The sequence below is a fragment of the Bubalus kerabau genome, chromosome 11, assembly GCF_029407905.1.
Source record: "Bubalus kerabau isolate K-KA32 ecotype Philippines breed swamp buffalo chromosome 11, PCC_UOA_SB_1v2, whole genome shotgun sequence".
Classification (NCBI taxonomy): Eukaryota; Metazoa; Chordata; class Mammalia; order Artiodactyla; family Bovidae; genus Bubalus; species Bubalus kerabau.
The window spans coordinates 7,120,750-7,143,134 of record NC_073634.1 but is presented as its reverse complement, the minus strand read 5'-3'; the positions used below and the strand labels follow the sequence as shown (position 1 = coordinate 7,143,134).

General features: G+C 42.3%; 1 protein-coding gene across 1 annotated transcript in view; it reads left to right on the top strand.

The window, feature by feature from the left end:
* Positions 1–22,385, top strand: part of CRACDL (CRACD like) — a 131,868-nt gene that overhangs the window by 62,597 nt on the left and 46,886 nt on the right. The window contains exon 3 of the mRNA XM_055539267.1: positions 19,117–19,196. Within this exon, the coding sequence (XP_055395242.1) occupies positions 19,127–19,196 (70 nt within the window). The 5' untranslated portion in view covers positions 19,117–19,126. The remainder of the gene's footprint in view (positions 1–19,116; positions 19,197–22,385) is intronic.

The window sequence follows — 22,385 nt, the reverse complement described above, 5'->3', positions numbered from 1 at the left end:
TACATAAGTTTCAAATAAATGGTATAGTTTATCTTACACGGGACACTACATATACGCTTATAAACTATGCTATTTGTCTGGCAAAGAAACAGGCTAGCCACTTCTGGTCCACTGCCTCATTCTCTCTGGATCCTCTCACTGTCCCTGTCAGCACCCTAGCTGAAGGGAACCCCAAGGACAGGAACCAGGCATCTGAAGCAGGGTCCTCCTTGCATCCATGTTCCTTGACTCCCAAAGGCTCTGCATGGTTCTAGGGCAGGTGATGTCTAGGGAGCCAAGGACAAGAAATCAGACTAAAGAAATGTGACATCATTTAGCTACGTCATAGACTTTTTTTTTTTAATTTATTTTTGGCTGTGCTGAGTCTTTGTTGCTGGGTGTGGGCTCTAGGGCTCCTGAGCTCAGTAGCTGTGGTGCATGGGATGAGTTGCTCTGAGGCATGTGGAATCCTCCCAGAACAGGGATTGAACCCATGTCCTTTGCACTGACAAGTGAATTCTTAACCAGTGGACCACTGGGGAAGTCCTCAGTCATGAGCTTTGAAAGACACCTGTCTTGGAGACATTGGAGTGTCGCCTGGTCTTGGGAACTGTGACTGAGTAGTGGATGCTGTGTCATCTTTCTCAGAAGGTGAATCCTCTGTCTGACAAGTGTTGTGAGTGCCTCTGATTCATTTGCTCATTCATCCATTCGTTCATTCAACAATCTTTTTGGGGGACCTCCTGTGTGGCAGTACCATGCTTGGTACGTGTTCCCTGTTCTCAAGGAGTTAGTCTTCAAGTTTTACATCTTTTTTTTAATTTTATTTTATTTTTAAACTTAACATAACTGTATTAGATTTGCCAAATATCAAAATGAATCCGCCACAGGTATACATGTGTTCCCCATCCTGAACCCTCCTCCCTCCTCCCTCCCCATTCCATCCCTCTGGGTCGTCCCAGTGCACCAGCCCCAAGCATCCAGTATCGTGCATCGAACTTGGACTGGCAACTCATTTCATACATGATATTTTACATGTTTCAATGCCATTCTCCCAAATCTTCCCACCCTCTCCCTCTCCCACAGAGTCCATAAGACTGTTCTATACATCAGTGTCTCTTTTGCTGTCTCGTACACAGGGTTATTGTTACCGTCTTTCTAAATTCCATATATATGCGTTAGTATACTGTATTGGTGTTTTTCTTTCTGGCTTACTTCACTCTGTATAATAGGTTCCAGTTTCATCCACCTCATTAGAACTGATTCAAATGTATTCTTTTTAATGGCTGAATAATACTCCATTGTGTATATGTACCACCGCTTTCTTATCCATTCATCTGCTGATGGACATCTAGGTTGCTTCCATGTCCTGGCTATTATAAACAGTGCTGCGATGAACATTGGGGTACTCGTGTCTCTTTCCCTTCTGGTTTTCTCAGTGTGTATGCCCAGCAGTGGGATTGCTGGATCATAAGGCATGTCTATTTCCAGTTTTTTAAGGAATCTCCACACTGTTCTCCATAGTGGCTGTACTAGTTTGCATTCCCACCAACAGTGTAAGAGGGTTCCCTTTTCTCCACACCCTCTCCAGCATTTATTACTTGTAGACTTTTGGATCGCAGCCATTCTGACTGGTGTGAAATGGTACCTCATAGTGGTTTTGATTTGCATTTCTCTGATAATGAGTGATGTTGAGCATCTTTTCATGTGTTTGTTAGCCATCTGTATGTCTTCTTTGGAGAAATGTCTATTTAGTTCTTTGGCCCATTTTTTGATTGGGTCATTTATTTTTCTGGAGTTGAGCTGTAGGAGTTGCTTGTATATTCTCGAGATTAGTTGTTTGTCAGTTGCTTCATTTGCTATTATCTTCTCCCATTCTGAAGGCTGTCTTTTCACCTTGCTAATAGTTTCCTTTGATGTGCAGAAGCTTTTAAGGTTAATTAGGTCCCATTTGTTTATTTTTGCTTTTATTTCCAATATTCTGGGAGGTGGGTCATAGAGGATCCTGCTGTGATGTATGTCGGAGAGTGTTTTGCCTATGTTCTCCTCTAGGAGTTTTATAGTTTCTGGTCTTACATTTAGATCTTTAATCCATTTTGAGTTTATTTTTGTGTATGGTGTTAGAAAGTGTTCTAGTTTCATTCTTTTACAAGTGGTTGACCAGAGTTCCCAGCACCACTTGTTAAAGAGATTGTCTTTAATCCATTGTATATTCTTGCCTCCTTTGTCGAAGATAAGGTGTCCATATGTGCATGGATTTATCTCTGGGCTTTCTATTTTGTTCCATTGATCTATATTTCTGTCTTTGTGCCAGTACCATACTGTCTTGATAACTGTGGCTTTGTAGTAGAGCCTGAAGTCAGGTAGGTTGATTCCTCCAGTTCCATTCTTCTTTCTCAAGATCGCTTTGGCTATTCGAGGTTTTTTGTTTTTCCATACAAATTGTGAAATTATTTGTTCTAGCTCTGTGAAGAATGCTATTGGTAGCTTGATAGGGATTGCATTGAATCTATAGATTGCTTTGGGTAGTATACTCATTTTCACTACATTGATTCTTCCAATCCATGAACATGGTATATTTCTCCATCTATTAGTGTCCTCTTTGATTTCTTTCACCAGTGTTTTATAGTTTTCTATATATAGGTCTTTAGATTCTTTAGGTAGATATATTCCTAAGTATATTATTCTTTCCGTTGCAATGGTGAATGGAATTGTTTCCTTAATTTCTCTTTCTGTTTTCTCATTATTAGTGTATAGGAATGCAAGGGATTTCTGTGTGTTGATTTTATATCCTGCAACTTTACTATAGTCATTGATTAGTTCTAGTAATTTTCTGGTGGAATAATAGTGGGAGACTTTAATACCCCACTCACACCTATGGATAGATCAACTAAACAGAAAATTAACAAGGAAACACAAGTTTTACATCTTTAGCCAGATAGGAGATGACACACTTCTCTAGGTCAAGCCTAATTTTAGGTTTTTTACAGACTATCAATTACTGGTCTCTAGGAAACTGACCTCCCTGTAAGTTCCTTTGCTCCCCTCCTGCTGTCCTCTGAGCACTATGACTCTGTGTTTGAGTTCTTGGTTTTCAGCCCTTTGCTCATCTGATTGCTTTGCTTTCGTTTTTTCAAGCAATGTTTATAGTGTTGTGTTAGTTTCTAGTGTATAGCAAAGTGATTCATGTATATGTATCTGTAATATATATATATACTCACACATACCTACACACTGAGTTGTTGTTCAATCATTAAGTCGTGTCCAACTCTTTGCAGCCTCATGAACTGCAGCACACCAGGCTTCCCTGTCTTTCACTATCTCCTGGAGGTTGCTCAAACTCATGTCCATTGAGTCGGTGATGCCATCCAACCATCTCATCCTCTCTTGACCCCTTCTCCTTCTGCCCTCAGTCTTTCCTAGCATCAGGGTCTTTTCCAGTGAGTCAGCTCTTCACCTTAGGTGGCCAAAGTATTGGAGCTTCAGCTTCAGCATCAGCCCTTTCAATGAGTATTCAGGGTTGATTTCCTTTAGGATTGACTGGTAGTATTCCATTGTGTGTATATATACACCACATCCTTATCCATTCATCTGTTGATGGTAGGTTGTTTCCATATCTTGGCTATTGTAAATAGTGCTGTCATGAACATTGGGGTGCATATCTTTTTGAATTATAGTTTTCTCTAGATATATGCCCAGGAGTGGGGTTGCTGGATCATATGGAAGCTCTATTTTTAGCTTTTTAAGGAACCCCCATACTGTTCTCCACAGTGGCTGTACCAATTTACATTCTCATCCACAGTGTAAGAGAGGGTTCCCTATTTGCTACGCCCTCTGCCTATTTCGAGCCTTTTTAATCATGGTCATTCTGACTGATATAAGGTGATAACTCCTTGTAGTTTTGATTATTTCTCTAATAATTATCGATGCTGATCATCTTTTCCTGTGCCTGTTGGCCATCTTTGTGTCTTCTTTGGAGAAATGTCTATTTAGGTCTTCTGCTTGTGTTTTGATTGGGTTGTTTTGTTTTTGTTGAGGTGTATGAGCTATTTGTGGAGAAGGCAATGGCACCCCACTCCAGTACTCTTGCCTGGAAAATCCCATGGATGGAGGAGCCTGGTGGGCTATAGTCCATGGGGTCGCTGAGAGTCGGACACGACTAAGTGACTTCACTTTCACTTTTCACTCTTATGCATTGGAGAAGGAAATGGCAACCCACTCCAGTGTTCTTGCCTTGAGAATCCCAGGGACTGGGGAGCCTGGTGGGCTGCCGTCTCTGGGGTCGCACAGAGTCGGACACGACTGAAGTGACTTAGCAGCATGAGCTATTTGTATGTTTTGGGAATCAAGCCCTTGTCAGTTGCATCATTTGCAAATATCTTCTCTCAGCCTGTAAGATTGTTTTTCCCTTTTCTTTATGATTCCCTTTATGATTCCCTTTATGAATTTCATTAGGTCTCGTTTGTTTATCTTCACTTTTGTTTCTATTGCCTTGGGAGACTGACCTAAGGGAGCATTGCTACAATTTATGTCGGAGAAAGTTTTGCCTGTGTTCTTTTCTAGGAGTATTATGGTGTCGGGTCTTATATTTAGTCTTTTGGCCATTTTGCTTGTCTTTGGGTATGGTGTGTGGGTGAGTTCTAATTTCAGTGATTTACATCCAGCTTTCGCAGCACCGCTTGCCTAAGTAACTGTCCCTCATTGTATATTATTGCCTCCTCTGTCAAAGGTTAACTGACCGTAGGTGTGTGGGTTTATTTCTGGGCAATTTCTTTGCTTTCTTTTCTCCATATGTCAGACTGGATCTACCTTTTCTCCTCCCTGTTGTTCCCAACAAGTGAATGAAGCAGGTTTTATGCACACACCTCAAGGTGTACTCTGAAAGGTCAAATCCTCTGGTTTTGGGCATAAAAGTGTCTATCATGAGGCAGTAAAGCCAGCACGATTTTCGAGCAGAGATTTCTCACAGGAACTTTACAAGCCTTACACATTCCGTTGCCTCAGTAATGTGAAACTTCTTTTTCTAAAAAAAGGTACAGGCAGATCTTGGTGTGAGTCACTAGAGAACAATAGTCAAGTCACAGTTTATTTTTGTCTTTTTCCCCCAAAAAAGGAAAAATTGATTAAATGTTTAGGGAAGGTGAGCAGGTTTAAATCCATAAAGGGGAACCGGATCACAGAATTGTGCAAATAGAGATGTGATGAAAACTGGCGAATGCAGTGAACAAAAGGTCAGGGCTTCTAACTATGCATTGTGGAAGGTGCTGGCTTCTCTGATCAGACCTGCCAGTGGGAGTGAGGGCTGAGCAGAAGTTAATGAGAAGAAAGGGGAGCATGAGAGTAGGGAAGAGCATTCAGGCAGAGGGAAGAGCATCTGCAAAGGCCCTGGGCTGGAGGGAGATGAAGCCTGCAGGGCAGGGAGAGCAGGCCGGGCACACTGGTGCCGATTGTGAGTATGGCTGAAATCCAGATGACCTGCTCGTCTGTCCATGCTTAGATTTACCCAGATAAATACTGGGTAAGATCGTATCCAAGATCTTATCCTTCCTCCTTTCATATCAGCTTTACAGTGGGATTGCTAGAGACACATTGTATCATGTCTTCTTTTCCAAAAATGTCTTTCAGTTCAGTCAGTTCAGTTCAGTCGCTCAGTCGTGTCCAACTCTTTGCGACCCCATGAATCACAGCACGCCAGGCCTCCCTGTCCATCACCAACTCCCAGAGTTCACTGAGACTCACGTTCATCGAGTCAGTGATGCCATCCAGCCATCTCATCCTCTGTCGTCCCCTTCTCCTCCTGCCCCCAATCCCTCCCAGCATCAGAGTCTTTTCCAATGAGTCAACTCTTCGCATGAGGTGGCCAAAGTACTGGAGTACTTCACCTTTTTATCTGGTCATTCTTTTTTTCCAGCAGCTTTATTGCCGTATAATTTGTATAACCATAGAGTTCACCTGTTAGGAGTGTGCAGTCACCAGTCTATTTCCAGAGTTGTGCTACTATGAACAGAAAGTGATTTGAGAATGTATTCATCTCCCCCAAAGAAATATTCATCTCCCCTTCTGCTCATTAGCATCTCTTCCCATTCTACCTCCCTCTCCAGAGCACCCCACTCCCGACCTTGGCAGACACTAACTTACTGTCTGTCTCAATGGATTTGCCTATTATGGGTATTTTTTTAAAAATATTTATTTATTTTTTGGCTGTGCTGGGTCTTCATTGCTGCGCGTGGGCTTTCTCTGGTTGCAGAGAGCAGGGCTACTTGCTCGCTGTGGTGCGTGGACTCCTTTTGTGGTGGATTCTCTTATTGCAGACTGTGGGCTCTAGGGTGTGAGGGCTTCAGTAGTTTCTGTCACACCAGCTTAGCTGTCTGGCAGCATGTGGGATCTTCCCAGACAGGAATCTGAACCGGCATCCCCTGCAGGGCAAGGCAGGTTCTTAACCACTGAACCACCAGGGAAGCCTTGTTCTGGGTATTTTATATAAGTGAAATCATTCAGTATGCGGACTTTTGTGTCTGGTTTCCTTTGATGTAGCATAATGTGTTCAAAAGTGACCCATACTGTAGCATGTGTTAATGCTTCATTCCTTTTTATGGCTGGATAATATTCTGTTGTATGTTATATATCATATTTTAAATGTATTCATCAGTTGTTGAGCTATTTCCACCTTCTGATTATAAATAATGCTGAACATTGGTGAATACATTTTTTGTGTGTGCATTTCCCCCATTTTTATTGTTGTAGAATGCACATAAAATGTTGCCATCTTGAGCATTTTTAAACATACAGGTCAGTGGTTTAAGTCCATCCATTTTGTTGTGCAACCAGTACCACCACCCATCCTCAGAACTCTTTTCATCGTGCAAAGCACAAACTCTGTACTATTAAACCAAACGTGCACCACCCCCCCCGCCCCCGGCACAAGCCCCTGGTAGCCACCATTCTGCTTTCTGAATCTGTGATTTTGATTCCCCAGCATAAGTAGTGGAGTCATTCAGCATTTGTCTTTCAGTGACTGGTCTGTGTCACTTAGCATAACATCCTCAAGGTTCATCCACATGGCAGCCTATTTTAGAATTTCTTTCCTTTTTGCAGTGGATAAGAACATACTTGCTTCTGTCATTTTGCTCTTTGTTTTCTCTATGCTTATAGGTTTTTTATCCTTCATTTCCTGTATTACTGTCCCCTATTAGTTGATTTTTTAATATTTATTTTTATTTATTTATTTTTCTGTATCAGGTCTTAGTTGCGGCATGTGGGATCCCTGACCAGGGATCAGACCTGGGCCCGCTGCAATGAGAATGTGGAATCTTAGCCACTGGACCACTGGCGAAGTCCTGATTTGGTTTTTTGTTGTTGTTGTTGTTGTGAAACTTTTAAGTTTCTTTCTTATTTCCTCCTGTGTGTGTTCTACAGCTGTTTTGTGGTTGCCACAGGGATTACATCGGAGAAGGCGATGGCACCCCACTCCAGTACTCTTGCCTGGAAAATCCCATGGATGGAGGAGCCTGGTGGGCTGCAGTCCATGGGGTCACTACGAGTCGGACACGACTGAAGCGACTTAGCAGCAGCAGCAGCAGGGATTACATTGAACATCCTAAAGTTATAATACTCTAATTTGGATTTGTTCCAGCTTAACTTCCATGACACACAGAACCTCTGCCCCTTTTCACTTCTGTTCCTCTTCCTTTCCGTTGTTGATGCCACAGAATAAGATCTTTAAGCACTGTGTGTCTAAAAACATAAATTAATAATTTGAAAAAAATACAGTAACCTCTTAAATTAGCTAGAAAACAAAATGTGGAATTACAAACAAAAGTTACAATAATACTAGCTGTTAGACTACTAATTGCTCTTTAAAAATTTGTAAGTCTCTTAAATTATGTGGAAAACAAAGTGGAGTCATAAATCAACCATAAACCAGTGTTGACCCTTGAACATTGAGGGTTGTTGTTAGGAACAGCAACCCTCCACACAGTCCAAAATCTGAGTCTAGCTTTACAACTGGCCCTTCGTATCTGTGGCCTATCCAGGGATTCCACTAGACATGGATCATGTACTACTGCAATACATATTTGCTGGGAAAAATCCACATGTAAGTGGACCTGGGCAGTTCAAACCCATCTTGTTAAAGGGTCATCTGTACTGGCTTTTATAATTGCCCATGTATTTCCCTCTACTAAGTTTTTAAGTTAGTTTTTTTAAATTGAACTATAATTGATTTACAGTATTATGTTACAGGTGCATAATATAGAGAATCACAGATTTTAAAGTTTATACTTCATTGATTATAAAGTATCAGCGATATTCCCTGTGTTGTACAATGTATCTTTGTAACTTATTTTGTACCTAATAGTTTGCACCTCTTACCTACTACCTCCATAGTACCCCTTCCCCCTTCTCCACTGGTAGCCACTTGTTTGTTCTCTATATCTGTGAGTCTGCTTCTTTTTTGTTATATTCACTAAATCTTGTATGTTTTAGATTCCACGTATAAGTGATATCATGCAGTATTTGTCTTTGATTTATTCCTCCAAGTCCATCCATGTTGTTGCAGATGACAAAGTTTCATTCTTCTTTGGCTGAGAAGTATTCTATTGTGTTTATCTTCTTTATCCATCTTCTTTATCCATTTTTAAAATACAGTTTCAAGTTACTGTCTAGTTCCCTTTTATTCTAGCCTGCAGGACTCCCTTGAACATTTCCTGCAGGGCATGTGTAGTGGTAATGGACTCCTTCATCTTTTATTTATCTGGAAATGTCTTAATTTCTTACCATACTTTTCAAGGACAGCTTTGCCACATTTAGGGTTATTGGTTGACATTTTTTTCCTTTTAGCACTTTGACTATATCCCCCTCCTGCCTTCTACCCTCCAGAATTTCTGATGAGAAATTTGCTGATAATCTTACTGGGGATTCTGTGTATGTGATGATTTGCTTCTCCCTTGCTGCTTTCAAGATTCTTTATCTTTGGCTTTCAACTGTTTGATTATAATGTATCTCAATTCATTGAGCTCCTTGGTTGTTGTTATTTGTGTCTTTCATTAAATGTGGGAGGTTTGGGGCCATTATTTTTTCAAACATTCTCTTTACCCCTTTTTCTCTCCCCCACCTCCTTCTGGGACTCCTACAATGTGTATTTTGATCCATTTGATGGTGTCCCATAGGTTCCTTGTACTTCCCTTGTATCTCAGACAGTAAATAATCTGCCTTCTATACAGGAGACCTGAGTTTGATCCCTGGGTTGGAAAGATCCCCTGGAGAAGGGAATGGCCACCCACTCCAGTATTCTTTCCTGGAGAATTCCACGGACAGAGGAGCCTGGTGGACTACAGTCCATGGGCTTGCAAAGAATCAGGCACTACTGAGTGACTAACACCTTCATTTTCATAGGTCCCTTATGCTCTGTTCAGTTTACTTCAGTGTTTTTCTTTCTATTCCTCAGACTCTAAGGAATTCCTCTATCTTCAAGTTTTCTGATTCTTCTACATGCTGAAATCTGTCTTTGAAACCCTCTACTGAATCTTTCATTCCAGTTACTATTTCAGTTGTCTTTTTTTTTAGCCCCAGATTTTTTCTTCCTTTTTAGGCTTTCTCTCCTTTTATTAATACTTCCATTTTGTTCATACATTATTTCCTTGAGTTTCTCTACTTCTTTAGTTCCCTGAGCATCTTTAAGATCATTGTTTTTAAGTCTTTGTCTAGTAGATTAGCCACCAGATCTTTTTCAGGGACAGATTCAAAACTGGACATTTGAATCTAATAATATGATACCTCTGGAAATCAGTTCTCCCCCTTCATCTGGGTTTGCCAGGCTTTATTTTTTGTGCCAAGGATTGGCCTAAGGTATAATCTTAAGGTCTTCTAAGATCTTTTATAAGCCTGTGAGTCTCCCTGGGCATATGCAGTAACTTTCTCATCTCTCCCATATATACAGTAGCTTTGGAATGTCCTAGTAGTCAATGCCTGGCTCCAAAAGGGTAAATCAGAAAACTGAAGTGGGGAAAGGGGACATGGGGCACCCAGCCCAGCCCTTTAAATCTCCCAGAAGTTCGTGCAGCCAGAAGGAGGGGGGCTTGCAACAGTAGGGGAAGGCGCAACAACAGTGGCACCTTGCGGCTCTGCCACCGTGAGCACTAACACAGCACAGATCTCTAGTACCTGGAGAGCTGGCTCCTTTTCGCCCACCATGGTTCCTTAAGGCTGTGTGCAAGCTGCTCTCAGATGCATGGCTGCCTGGCAAGAGAGTTGGGAATGGGAGTGAGTAGATGCTGTTGAACTATGAGCTGAAATTGACTGAAATTACCTGCAGTTTACATACCAGCCTTCCTCTGGGAGTTGCAAGCCTTAAATGGACTCTGAAATAGCTACACCAAACAGATTCTGCCAGTGTAGTTGTTGTCTAGGTGGGAGAGAGATTCCTGGTGCCTCCTACTCCATGGTATTCCTAGAATCTTCCATAGACATATGTGTTTATTTCTCTAAGGTAAATACCTAGGAATGGAATTGCCAGACTGTATGGTATCTTTATGTTTTATGAGGTTTCTTCCCCAAGGAGCTATTTTCCAAAGTGTCTGTAATGTTTTGCATTTCTGTCAACAATGAATGAAGGTGCTTGCAGACGCTTGTTATTGTCTGTCTTTCTATGTAGCCAGTCTAGTGGGTGTCAAGTAGTATCTCACTTTGGTTTCAGCTTGCAGTTCCCTAGTGACGGGCTTCCTTGGTGGCTCAGTGGTAAAGAATCCACCTGGAATGCAGGAGACAGGGAAGATCACCTGGATAAGGAAGTGACAGCCCTTTCCAGTATTCTTATTTGGGAAATCCCATGGACGGAGGAGCCTGGCGGATTATAGTCCATGGGATTGCAAAGAGTTGGACATGACTTAGTGACTAAACAACAAAAATGGTCAAACATCTTTTCATATGCTTATTGGCTGTTTGTTTACTTTCTTGTACAAGTATCTGTTTAAATCTTTCATCTACTTTAAAATAGATGTCTTTTATTATTGTTATAAGAATTATTTATGGATTCTGGATACAAATCACTTACCAGATACACGATTTGCAAAAATTGCTCACAGTGTGTGGGCTCCCTTCACACTTTCTTGATGGATAGATTTGAAACAAAAAGTTTAGAAATTTGGTAAAGTCCAACTTATGTTATCTTCCCTTTTAGTGTTGCATCTCAGTAATCATTGCCTAGCCCAAGATCATAAATTTATTCCAATGTTTTCTTCTAGGATTTTTTATAGGTTTAACACTTACATTTAAATCTGTGATCCACTGTGAGGCAATTTTTATATGTAGTGTGAGGTAGGAATATAAATTATGCTTTGGATGTGAATGTCCAGTTGTTCCAGCATTTGTTGAAAAGACTGATTCTTCCCACATTGAATTGTCTTGGAACCCATGGTTGAAATCAATTGGCCATAAATATATTTTATTTCTGGACCCTGAATTCAGTTTACCTATATGTCTATCTGTATGCCAGTACCATGCATTCTTTTTTTAATTTTTTAGTTGGAGGATAATTTCTTTACAATGTTACAATGTGTTGATTTCTGCTGTGCCATAATGGGAATCGGTCATGAGTATATACATATATATCCCCTCCTTCTTGAGCCTCCCTCCCACCTCCGCCCCTAGTTGTCACAGAGCGCCGGGCTGGTCTCCCTGTGCTATATAGCAGCTTCCCACTTTCACTTATTTTTAATCGGAGGATAATTGCTTTCCAGTGTTGTGTTGGTTTCTGCCGTACAACAGCGTGGATCAGCCATAAGTATACATATGTCCCCTCCCTCTTGAAGCCCCGTCCCGCCTGCCCCTGGGTCCCTCCCCTGTCGGTTGTCACAGGGCACAGGGTTGAGCTGCCTGTGTTACACGGCAGCTTCTCCCTAGCTGTTTTTTGTATGATAGTACCATGCATTCTTGGCTGCTGAAGATTTGTGTCAGTTTTGAAACTGAGAAGTATGAATCTTCCATCTTTGTTTTTCACTTTCAAGATTGTTTGGGGTCCTTTGTACTTCCATATGAATTTTCAGATCAACTTGCCAATTTCTGCAAAAAGAAAAACAAAACAAAACAAAAATTTCCGGGGAAAAACAATCCAGGTGGGATTTTGATAAGGATTGCATTGAATCTGTGTTATCAATTTGGAAAGTATTGCCATCTTAAACGTGTTTTTTTCAGCCACGAACACTGGATAACGTTCTGTTTATCTGTGTCTTCTTTAATTTCTTTTAGCAATGTTTTGTAGTTTCCAGAGTACAGGTATTCTGCCTCCTTGGTTAAATTTGTTCCTGAGTAGTTTATTCTTTTGTATGCTATTGTCAATGGAATTTGTTTTTTTTTAACTTCATTTTTGGGTTGTTTACTCCTGGTGAGAGAGCAATGGATGTGACAGGCATCGAAGCTCACAGCCTTGAAAGTAAGGGCAGGGGTAGGCAGATACCTTACAAACAAGTTGCTGTTGAGAGCTGTGGTGAGCATTGTAAAAACAGGCACAGGGGCTGAGAAAGAATATCAAACAGAGGTAAGTGTAGCTTGGAGGGTGGTGTGGAGTGAGCGGGTCTGTAAGGGTGAACACGAAGGCTTTTTTGTACATAATTATGGGCTCAGGGTCTTGTACTCAGGATACAGATGTTTTTCTTTGCATTGTGTAAATAAGTATAATGCATGGGTATCTTTAAAATATCATAGTTAAAACCTGTTCTCTTTCTTCACGTGCGTACACTGCTGTAGAATTTTTTAGTATGAGCTGCAGCTAATGATAGAATTCTGCCAAAAACTGGGGAGAAGCCTGTGGTGAGTTAGGGTTCAGAGAGCGAGAGTGGGAGCAGCCTCCACAGGGATCTTTCTTTGGATCCAGGACTCCCTTGGATTCTGTAGGCACCCAGATGCACGCTGTGTGGAGGGGGCTGGAGGCTAAGCACCCTCTTGAGTTAATGAGAAGCCCTGAAGAGGCCCCTCAGGCCCAGATTTGAAGAACAAGCTTTTCTGTTCTTGGACTTGAGTTGTCAGAGCAACAGAGTGGGAGGGGGGAGGGCAGAAGCTGGTTGAGGGAGTGTTGGGACCACTTGATCTGAACCTTGAGTTCCAGCAAGAAGCAGGAGGGATCCTGGGAGATACTGGGTATTTAACACATTGCTTTTCTAAATAAAAGGGCTTCCCTGGTGGCTGAGACGGTAAAGAATCAGTCTGCAATGCAGGCGATCTGGGTTCAATCCCTGGGTTGGGAAGATCCCCTGGAAGAGGGCATGGCAACCCACTCCAGTATTCTTGCCTGGAGAATCCCCATGGACAGCGGAGCCTGGTGGGCTACAGTCTATGAGGTCCCAAAGAGTCAAACACGACTTAGTGACTAACACTTTCTAATTAAGTTTCTCCTTCTGGCTTTTTCTTGAACTTTACTCAGGTGGGGGAATGTGTATTCAGCAATACTGGTTACTAGGCTCAACAGAGAAGACATTCCCTTTATAATAGCTGCAGAGTGTGCCTGAAGCATCCAAGTGGAGGGGCCGGTTCTCCATCCTTGCACCCCAAAGTCTCAGGGGGCGGACATGCCTCCGTGGCCTGGAACATAGTTTTATCTGTGACTTGGCAGCAGTTTTATTCACGGTCCGTCGAGCTGTGGGGGCACTGGAAGATCAGGGCTCATTTAGGAGCCCGGGTGTTTTGCTCGCTGATACTGGTGGCTCTGAAGTGACCTGTTTGCCCAAGGAGACTGTGCCCTCATGGGGCAGAATGGGCCATCCCTAGGGTATACCTGTTGTGTGTGTTCTTGTGACCTGTTTGCCCAAGGAGACTGTGCCCTCATGGGGCAGAATGGGCCATCCCTAGGGTATACCTGTTGTGTGTGTTCTTGTCTGCAGTTGTGTGGAGGTGTGAGCCCCTGGTGAGAAACGAGGTGGAGAAACCAACAGCTCTTCTCAGCGGGTGCTTGTGTGTGCTGTATTCTCAGTCCCATTCAGTTAAAGTATTATTGCCTGTGTTTTGTAGATGAGGAAACTGAGGCTCAGCCCTCATCAGTGCTAGGGTGCAGCTTCAGCTCCAGGCCTGCCTCACTTTCAAGTCTTTCCCTTTTCTTCTGCACCATATTGACTGGCTCAGTCATTCTTGAAGGAAATCAACCCTGAATATTCATTGGAAGGACTGATGCTGAAGCTCCAATCCTTTGGCCACTTGATGCCAACAGCCGACTCATTGAACAAGTCCCTGATGCTGAGAAAGATTGAGGGCAGGAGGAGAAGGGGGTGACAGAGGATGAGATGGCTGGACAGCATCCCCAATGCAATGGACATGAACTTGGGCAAACACTGGGAAATGGTGAGGGACAGGGAGGCCTGGTGTACTGCAGTCCATGGGGTCGGACACGACTCAGTGATTGAAACACCAACAAGCACACCATATTGCATTCTTATTCATAAGAAGACGTTTGGGACATAAAACAAGCAGGTTTTCAGACCTCCCATGTGCAGTGAGCCTGGCTTGTCGTCCCTTTGTCTGTGGGGTGAATTTTGCCTCCGAGCGTGAGTCTGTTAGCAGCCTTGCATCTGGCGCTGCTCTCTGCATCCGGGTCCAACAGATGTACCTCCAGCAAGAAGAGCCCCAGGCTATCCTCTAGGGTCCCCCGCCCTCCTTCCAACCTGCTCCTGAGCCCCCTGCCCTGACACAAGGCTTTATCACAGCCATGCCATTCAACCCAGGGAGCAGCACGTCAGAGCTCCTGGGTCTGTTCCACACTCAGTGGGGTGGACACCCTCCTGCACACCCACCTCAGATGCTTGAGCACACACTCACGTATGCCTTCACATTCTCAGCCCTTCCCAGAAAGGAGCCTTTTATAAAATGTGCAGATTTTGTGGCAAGTTTTCCATTTGAATTTTCAAGGTTTATAAGTTCATAGCAGTAAAACTGTTGGGTAGTGATTTCCCTGGTGGTGCAGTGGTTAAGACTTCACCTTCCAATGCAGGGGGTAAGATTCAATCCTTGGTTGGGAAGCTAAGATCCACGTGCCCCCTGGCCAGAGAACCAAAACACAAAGCAGAAGCAGTACTCTAACAAATTTAATAAAGACTATAAAAAAATATTGTGCAACAACAACAAACAGTGTGCCGAGGTGGACATTTTGACGGTAATCTCATGGTTTCTCAAAGGCGTTAGTTGGTAAATTATGGTAGCCTCAACCCCCGTCCTCTGGACTAAGGTGCCCTGTCTGACCCAGTGGATGGTCTCATGGGGCTCTTTCAGCCTCTGGACTCCAGCCTGATCCTAGACAGGGGCTACTAGGCAGGCGAAGCCATCTCCATGGGAGACCGATGTCTTTTGGATTTCCCAGCTCCCCTTAAGCTTCTCTGGGGACAGCTGAGGATGCTCCACTCCACTGGGTCAACATCGGTCTCACACAGCCCTGCAGCCCCAGGCTTCAGAAGTGCCTTCCCATGCTGGGGATGCAGGAAATATGCATATACAAGCTGGTGTCTCTGCTTCACTATTTTGGACCAGTTAATACATTGTTGTTGTTGTTCAGTCCCTAAGTCATGTCTGACTCTGTGACCCCAGGGACTGCAGCACTCCAGGCTCCTCTGTCCTCCACTATGTCCACAGAGTTTGCTCAAATTCATGTCCATTGAGTCAGTGATGCCATCCAACCATTTTGTCCTCTGCCACCCTCTTCTCCTCCTGCCTTCAACCTTTCCCAGCATCAGAGTCTTTTCCAGTGAGTCAGTTCTTCGCATCAGGTGGCAAAAGTATTGGAGCTTCAACATCAGTCCTTCCAATGAATATTCAGAACTGATTTCCTTTAGGATTGACTGGTGTGATCTCCTTTCAGTCCAAGGGACTCACAAGAGTCTCCTCCAACACCACAGTTCAAAGGCATCAATTCCTTGTTGCACCACTAAGGAAATCCCTACCCAATAGTTTTACTGCTATAAATTTATAAACTTTGAGAATTCAAATGGAAAACTTGCCACAAAATCCGCACATTTTATAAAACACTCCTTTCTGGGCAAGGCTTGGTGCCTAGCCTTCTTTATGAACCATCTCTCACATCCAAACATGACTACTGGAAAAACCATAGCTTTGACTATATGGACCTTTGTCGGCAAAGTGATGTCTCTGCTGTTAATAAACTTACCTGATACCTAATACATGATCTCAATTTCAAAATGAGAATACTTAGAGTTCTTGGGGATTAAATGAGATAATTCAGTTGGTAAGTCATTGCAGTTGTTAACTCCAGATTCAGACAATAGAAAGCTCGAGCGCTTGTACCTTCTAGCTCACTGGCAACCATGGAAGATGGTACCCACGGTAGCAGTTGGTACTTAACCAATCCTCACCATTTTTATTCTCCTTGCTCCTTGCATTTTCCTGCTTTTCCTTCTCTACTGCATCTTCCTTCAAATACTCTGGTAGCTACCCCTTCCCCCATAGTAACTTTAAGCAGCAGGAGTCTATGGGATCAAGGATTTTGATGGAGTTTGCATTCAATCTGTAGATTGCTTTGGATAGTATGGACATCATAACAATAATAAGTCTATAATAACAATAACATCGTAACATCATAACAATAATAATTCTATGAACATGGGATGTCTTTACACTTATTGACATTATTTTCAGTCTTTTGGCAACATTTTTTAGTTTTCAGGGTATAAGTCTTTTGTCTCTTTGGTTAAATTTATTCCTAAGTACTTTATTCTTTTTGATACTATTGTAAATTAAATTACTTTTTGAATTTCCTTTTTGGATTGTTCATTGTTATTTTATAGAAACAACTGATTTTTTGTGTGTTCATTTTGTGTTCATTCAGCTTTGCTGAATTCATTTATTTGTTCTAATAGTTTTTTGTTTGTAGGGTGTGTATCTTTAGGATATATGATCATTTCATCTGTGAACAGATATAATTTTACTTTTTCCTTTTCAACTTGTATGCCTTTTATTTATTTTTCTTTCTATGTGCTCTGGCTAGAACTTCAGTGTTGAGTAGATATGGTGAGAGTGTCTTGTTCCTGACCTTAGAGGAAAAATTCAGTTTTTCACTGTTGTATAATGTTAGCTGTGGCCTTTTCATATATGGCCTTATTATATTGAGTTAGTTTTCCTTTATTTCTGGTTTTTTAAATTTTTTGTCATAAAAGGTGTTGACTTTTGTCAAATGGCTTTTTTGCATCAGTTGAGATGATCATTTTTTTTTTCTTCATCCTGTTGCTCCAACATTTTTGTAAAGTCAAATTATATCAAAATCAGGAAGCAAGGCTTATGAATGCTTGTTCACCTTTTAAGGAGTTGGCTCATCAGGGATGGACTGTTTGACATTAATATTAAAGAAGACCTAAATATTAGACTCAACTCTAGCAAAGACCTGCAACTTCTTTCCTCTGTCAAATATTTTTTTAAAATTTGTCCCATCATTGCCCATTGTGTACTGTGTATAAGTGATAAATGTTAATTCATTAGTTAAATATTTTAGCTCCCTTTTAAAGTGGGAAAATTCATAATGACTGCCAATAAGAAATAGCTTTCCAAGTAAATGATGAGTTAGTCTGTGTAGGATAGAATGTGCTGTTTTAAAAGTCAGCTATGGGGACTTCCCTCGTGGTCCAGTGGTTAAGAATCCTCCTGCCAATTCAGGGGACACAGGTTCAATTCCTGGTCTGGGAAGATCCCACATGCTCGCCTGGCACCTGAGCCCCTGTGCCACAACTACTGAGCCTTCACTCTGGAGCCCACGTGCTGCAACCACTGAAGCCCTCTTGCTCCAGAGCCTGTGCTCCGCAACGAGAGAAGCCACCGCAAGGAGAAGCCTGCAGACCGCAACAAAGGGCAGCCCCTGCCCCCTGCAAGCAGAGAAAGCCCATGCACAGCAGTGAAGACCCAGCTCAGCCAAAGATAAATATATTAATTTTTTTTAAAAAGTCAACTGTGGAAGGCAGGGGCACAGCTCAGTATTCTCTAGCAGGAATATTGGCCAGTAATCATTTATTTGAGTTCCATGAAAAGTCAGAGGTTTTTAATTTAGGAAGAAGCCAAGTCCTTATGGATTAAATGATGATAGTATCTGGGATGATTCACTTTGAAATGACCTGGCGGAAGTGGGAGGGGATAAGGGGTTAAGATGAGCAAGGGTCATTATACATTCTGTGTACTTTTGTTTGAAATTTTTCAATAAAAGTTCTAAAAAGAAATAAGGTAAATAAATGATGGTGCAGCATCCAATCAAAACATTATGTAGCCATTACAATAGCACATCGAGGATTTTACTGATGTGGGATAAGAAAATCGGAAGTCAGTCTTACCAATGTGTTGCATGTGTGCTTGTGCACATAAATATTTGCATAGAAAAATATTGGAAGGAAAAATATTAAAACATTGGCTGTGGTTAGTCTTCCTTGATTGGTGGGATAGTGAGTGATTTTCTTTCTCTGTGTCTTCCAAACTTTCTACAGTGAACAAGAGAAAAACGTGATTTCTTTTTAAGATTTTTTAGATTGGATTACAATTGCCTTACAGTGTTGTGTTGGTTGCTGCTGTACAGCAGCATGAGTCGGCTATGTGCATACATGTATCCCCTCACTCCTGAGCCTCCCTCCCACCCCCGCATCCCAGCCCTCTCGGTCCTCACAGAGCACCAAGCTGAGCTCCGTGTGCTACCCAGCAGCGTCCCACTGGCTGGCTGTTTCACGCGTGGTAGTGTAGATATGCCAGTGCTTCCCTCTCAGTTCCTCCTGCCCTCTCCTTCCCCCACTGTGTCCACAAGTCTGTCTTCTCTGTCTGAGTCTCTATTCCTGCTCTGCAAATAGGTTCTTCAGTATCATTTTCTAGATTCCATATATATATACGTTAATACCTGGCATTTGAGCAACACATAATTTCTGAAAATTTTTCTTTCAAAGAAAGAAACCACATCTGCATTGTATAAATTGGTGAACCTTTCCCAGTTTTCTGTTTTCCATTAAATGGGTCTGGTCAGTGGTTAGATAAACACTGATGTGGTTACTAATCTTGAGCCCTGGACCTGTTTTTTGGCCTCTGTCTTTGCCAGGATCATGGGCAAAAGTCAGTCACCACCATCTCAGTCATTAACTTCAGTTAGACTTGTTCCTCTCACATGGCTTTCTCCCTGATTTTTAGTGAGCTGGACATGATTTCCACGAGGGTGATGGACATTAAGCTTCGGGATGCTGCAGAAGGCCTCGGGGAGGACAGCACAGGTAAGGCCTTCCTTCACTCTCCCTGCCCTGGGAGGACCCTTGTTGGGTTGTGGGGCTGGGAGAGGGGCTTCCGAAGAAGGGCTTCAGGTTCTCCGCGTGGAGAGTGGGTTCAGTTCAGTGTGTTCAGACACCCTCAGACCCCTCCCAGGGGCTGGAGAGCACATCCAAGACTGTGGACGGCCAATTGAGGGCCGTGCTCCTTTGCTTCTCCATCAGACACACCAGGGACAACGTGTGTATGTGTGTGGGTGTGTGTGTGTGAGAGAGAGACCAAGAGAGAGATTAAGTCCTTTTCCTCATTCCTGAAGGTGAACATATCCCCAGGTTTGGTTGACAGAAGCAGGGGAAGAGAGAGGCAATGGAACATTCCTCATCCAGGAACATCCAGAGGTTTCAGTGAGGCATTGGGCAAAGTCTTGGATGGTCTAAACATCCAGAAGAAATAACAGTATCAACAGAGCCTTTGGTGCCTCTTTTATGGCTTTTATTCTCCTTCCAGAGACCTTTATTGTGCTTTTCTATGGAGCTGAATTCTAAGTCCATGAATCATCATTTCAGAGCACACTCCACAAGTTACCCAGTTATGTGATTGGTTTACTGTTATCTGTAGATTGCTCTGTGTATCTTGATAGAGGTGGAAAATTGACCTTAGGAAACACATGTGATCTCCCCACATGAGCCTCATATCAGCTGTTTGTATTCACCTTATTTTTGTGGCAGAGGTTTCCATTTCTCTCTCTGTTGATTTAAGTCAAAGTACTAGCAGTGATTGTCTTTAAGGTAGTTCAAGTGAACAGCTTCCAAAAATATTAAACCCTAGCTCTTAACTCTTAGCTTCAGATACTAATTTCATTAAAGACTTTATTTCGTATAATACAGATTTTTCTTATTATCCTATATATTAGGATTCCTTTTTTCTCTCACATTTCAGTACATGCAGTGGTAATTTTCTTTTCAACAAATGGTGCTAAAGCAATTGGACATTTGTATGTTAAAAAAAAAATGAAATTTAAAAGTTCACAGTTGGTTCGAATTCAAATGAGGGTACAAAATTTAACTTAAATGTATAATCGGCATAAATGTAATAACTCTAAATCTTTTAATAAAAGAAAACATAGGAGCAAATATTTATAACCTAGGATTAGATAAGAGTTCTTAGATACGATACCTCAGACTCTAAAAGAAAAGGTTGATAAATGGAACTTTCTCAAAATTTAAAACTTTTGTTCTGTGAAAGATGCTGTTAAGAAAATGAAAAGTCAAGTCACAGACTGGGAGAAAATATTTACAAATCACATTTGACAAGAGCACTCAAAATTTGACAGTAAGATAACAACCCAATTAAAAATAGGTAAAGAATTTTTAAAGATGTTCTACTTAAGAGGATGTGCAAGTGGCAAAAAGCACATGAAAAAATGCTTAACATCAATAGCCATTAGTTAATGCAAATTAAAGCTATGATGAGATACCACTATACACCTATTAGAGTGGGGAAAAAAACCAACAGAAACACACTTGACAATAACAAATGCTGCTGCTAAGTCACATCAGTCGTGTCCGACTCTGCGCGACCCCATAGACAGCAGCCCACTAGGCTCCCCTGTCCCTGGGATTCTCCAGGCAAGAACACTGGAGTGGGTTGCCATTTCCTTCTCCAATGCATGAAAGTGAAAAGTGAAAGTGAAGTCACTCAGTCGTGTCCGACTCTTCGCGACCCCATGGACTGCAGCCTACCAGGCTCCTCTGTCCATGGGATTTTCCAGGCAAGAGTACTGGATTGGGGTGCCATTGCCTTCTAGGAGAATTCAAAGCAGCTGAAACCCTCTTATACTGCCAATGAAAATGCAAATGGTGCAGCCACTTTGGAAAGTACTTGTCAGTTTCTTATAAAATTAAATATGCACTTAGTCTATGATTCGCCAGTCCGACTCCTAGGTGTTTACCTAAGAGAAATGAAACCGTATTTTATTTTACACAAAATCCTATCGCAATTTTACTTTTGTATACCACTTTGTTTATATCTATACAATGGAACCAACTCTTTGGGACCCCATGGACTATAACCCACTTGCCAGTCTCCTCTGTCCTTGGAATTCTCCAGGCAAGTATGCCAGAATGGGTTGCCATTTCCTGCTCCAGAGGATCTTCCTGACCCAGGGATCGAACCCAGATCAGATCAGTCACTCAGTCGTGTCCGACTCTTTGCGACCCCATGAATCACAGCACGCCAGGCCTCCCTGTCCATCACCAACTCCCAGAGTTCACTCAGACTCATGTCCATCGAGTCAGTGATGCCATCCAGCCATCACATCCTCTGTCGTCCCCTTCTCCTCCTGCCCCCAATCCCTCCCAGCATCAGAGTCTTTTCCAATGAGTCAACTCTTCGCATGAGGTGGCCAAAGTACTGGAGTTTCAGCTTCAGCATCATTCCTTCCAAAGAAATCCCAGGGCTGATCTCCTTCAGAATGGACTGGTTGGATCTCCTTGCAGTCCAAGGGACTCTCAAGAGTCTTCTCCAACACCACAGTTCAAAAGCATCAGTTCTTCGGCGCTCAGCCTTCTTCACAGTCCAACTCTCACATCCATACATGACCACTGGAAAACCCATAGCCTTGACTAGACGAACCTTTGTTGGCAAAGTAATGTCTCTGCTTTTGAATATGCTATCTAGGTTGGTCATAACTTTCCTTCCAAGGAGTAAGCGTCTTTTAATTTCATGGCTGCAGTCACCATCTGCAGTGATTTTGGAGCCCAGAAAAATAAAGTCTGACACTGTTTACACTGTTTCCCCATCTATTTCCCATGAAGTGGTGGGACCGGATGCCATGATCTTCGTTTTCTGAATGTTGAGCTTTAAGCCAACTTTTTCACTCTCCACTTTCACTTTCATCAAGAGGCTTTTGAGTTCCTCTTCACTTTCTGGCATAAGGGTGGTGTCATCTGCATATCTGAGGTTATTGATATTTCTCCTGGCAATCTTGATTCCAGCTTGTGTTTCTTCCAGTCCAGCGTTTCTCATGATGTTCTCTGCATATAAGTTAAATAAGCAGGGTGACAATATACAGCCTTGATGTACTCCTTTTCCTATTTGGAACCAGTCTGTTGTTCCATGTCCAGTTCTAACTGTTGCTTCCTGACCTGCATACAAAGTTCTCAGGAGGCAGGTCAGGTGGTCTGGTATTCCCATCT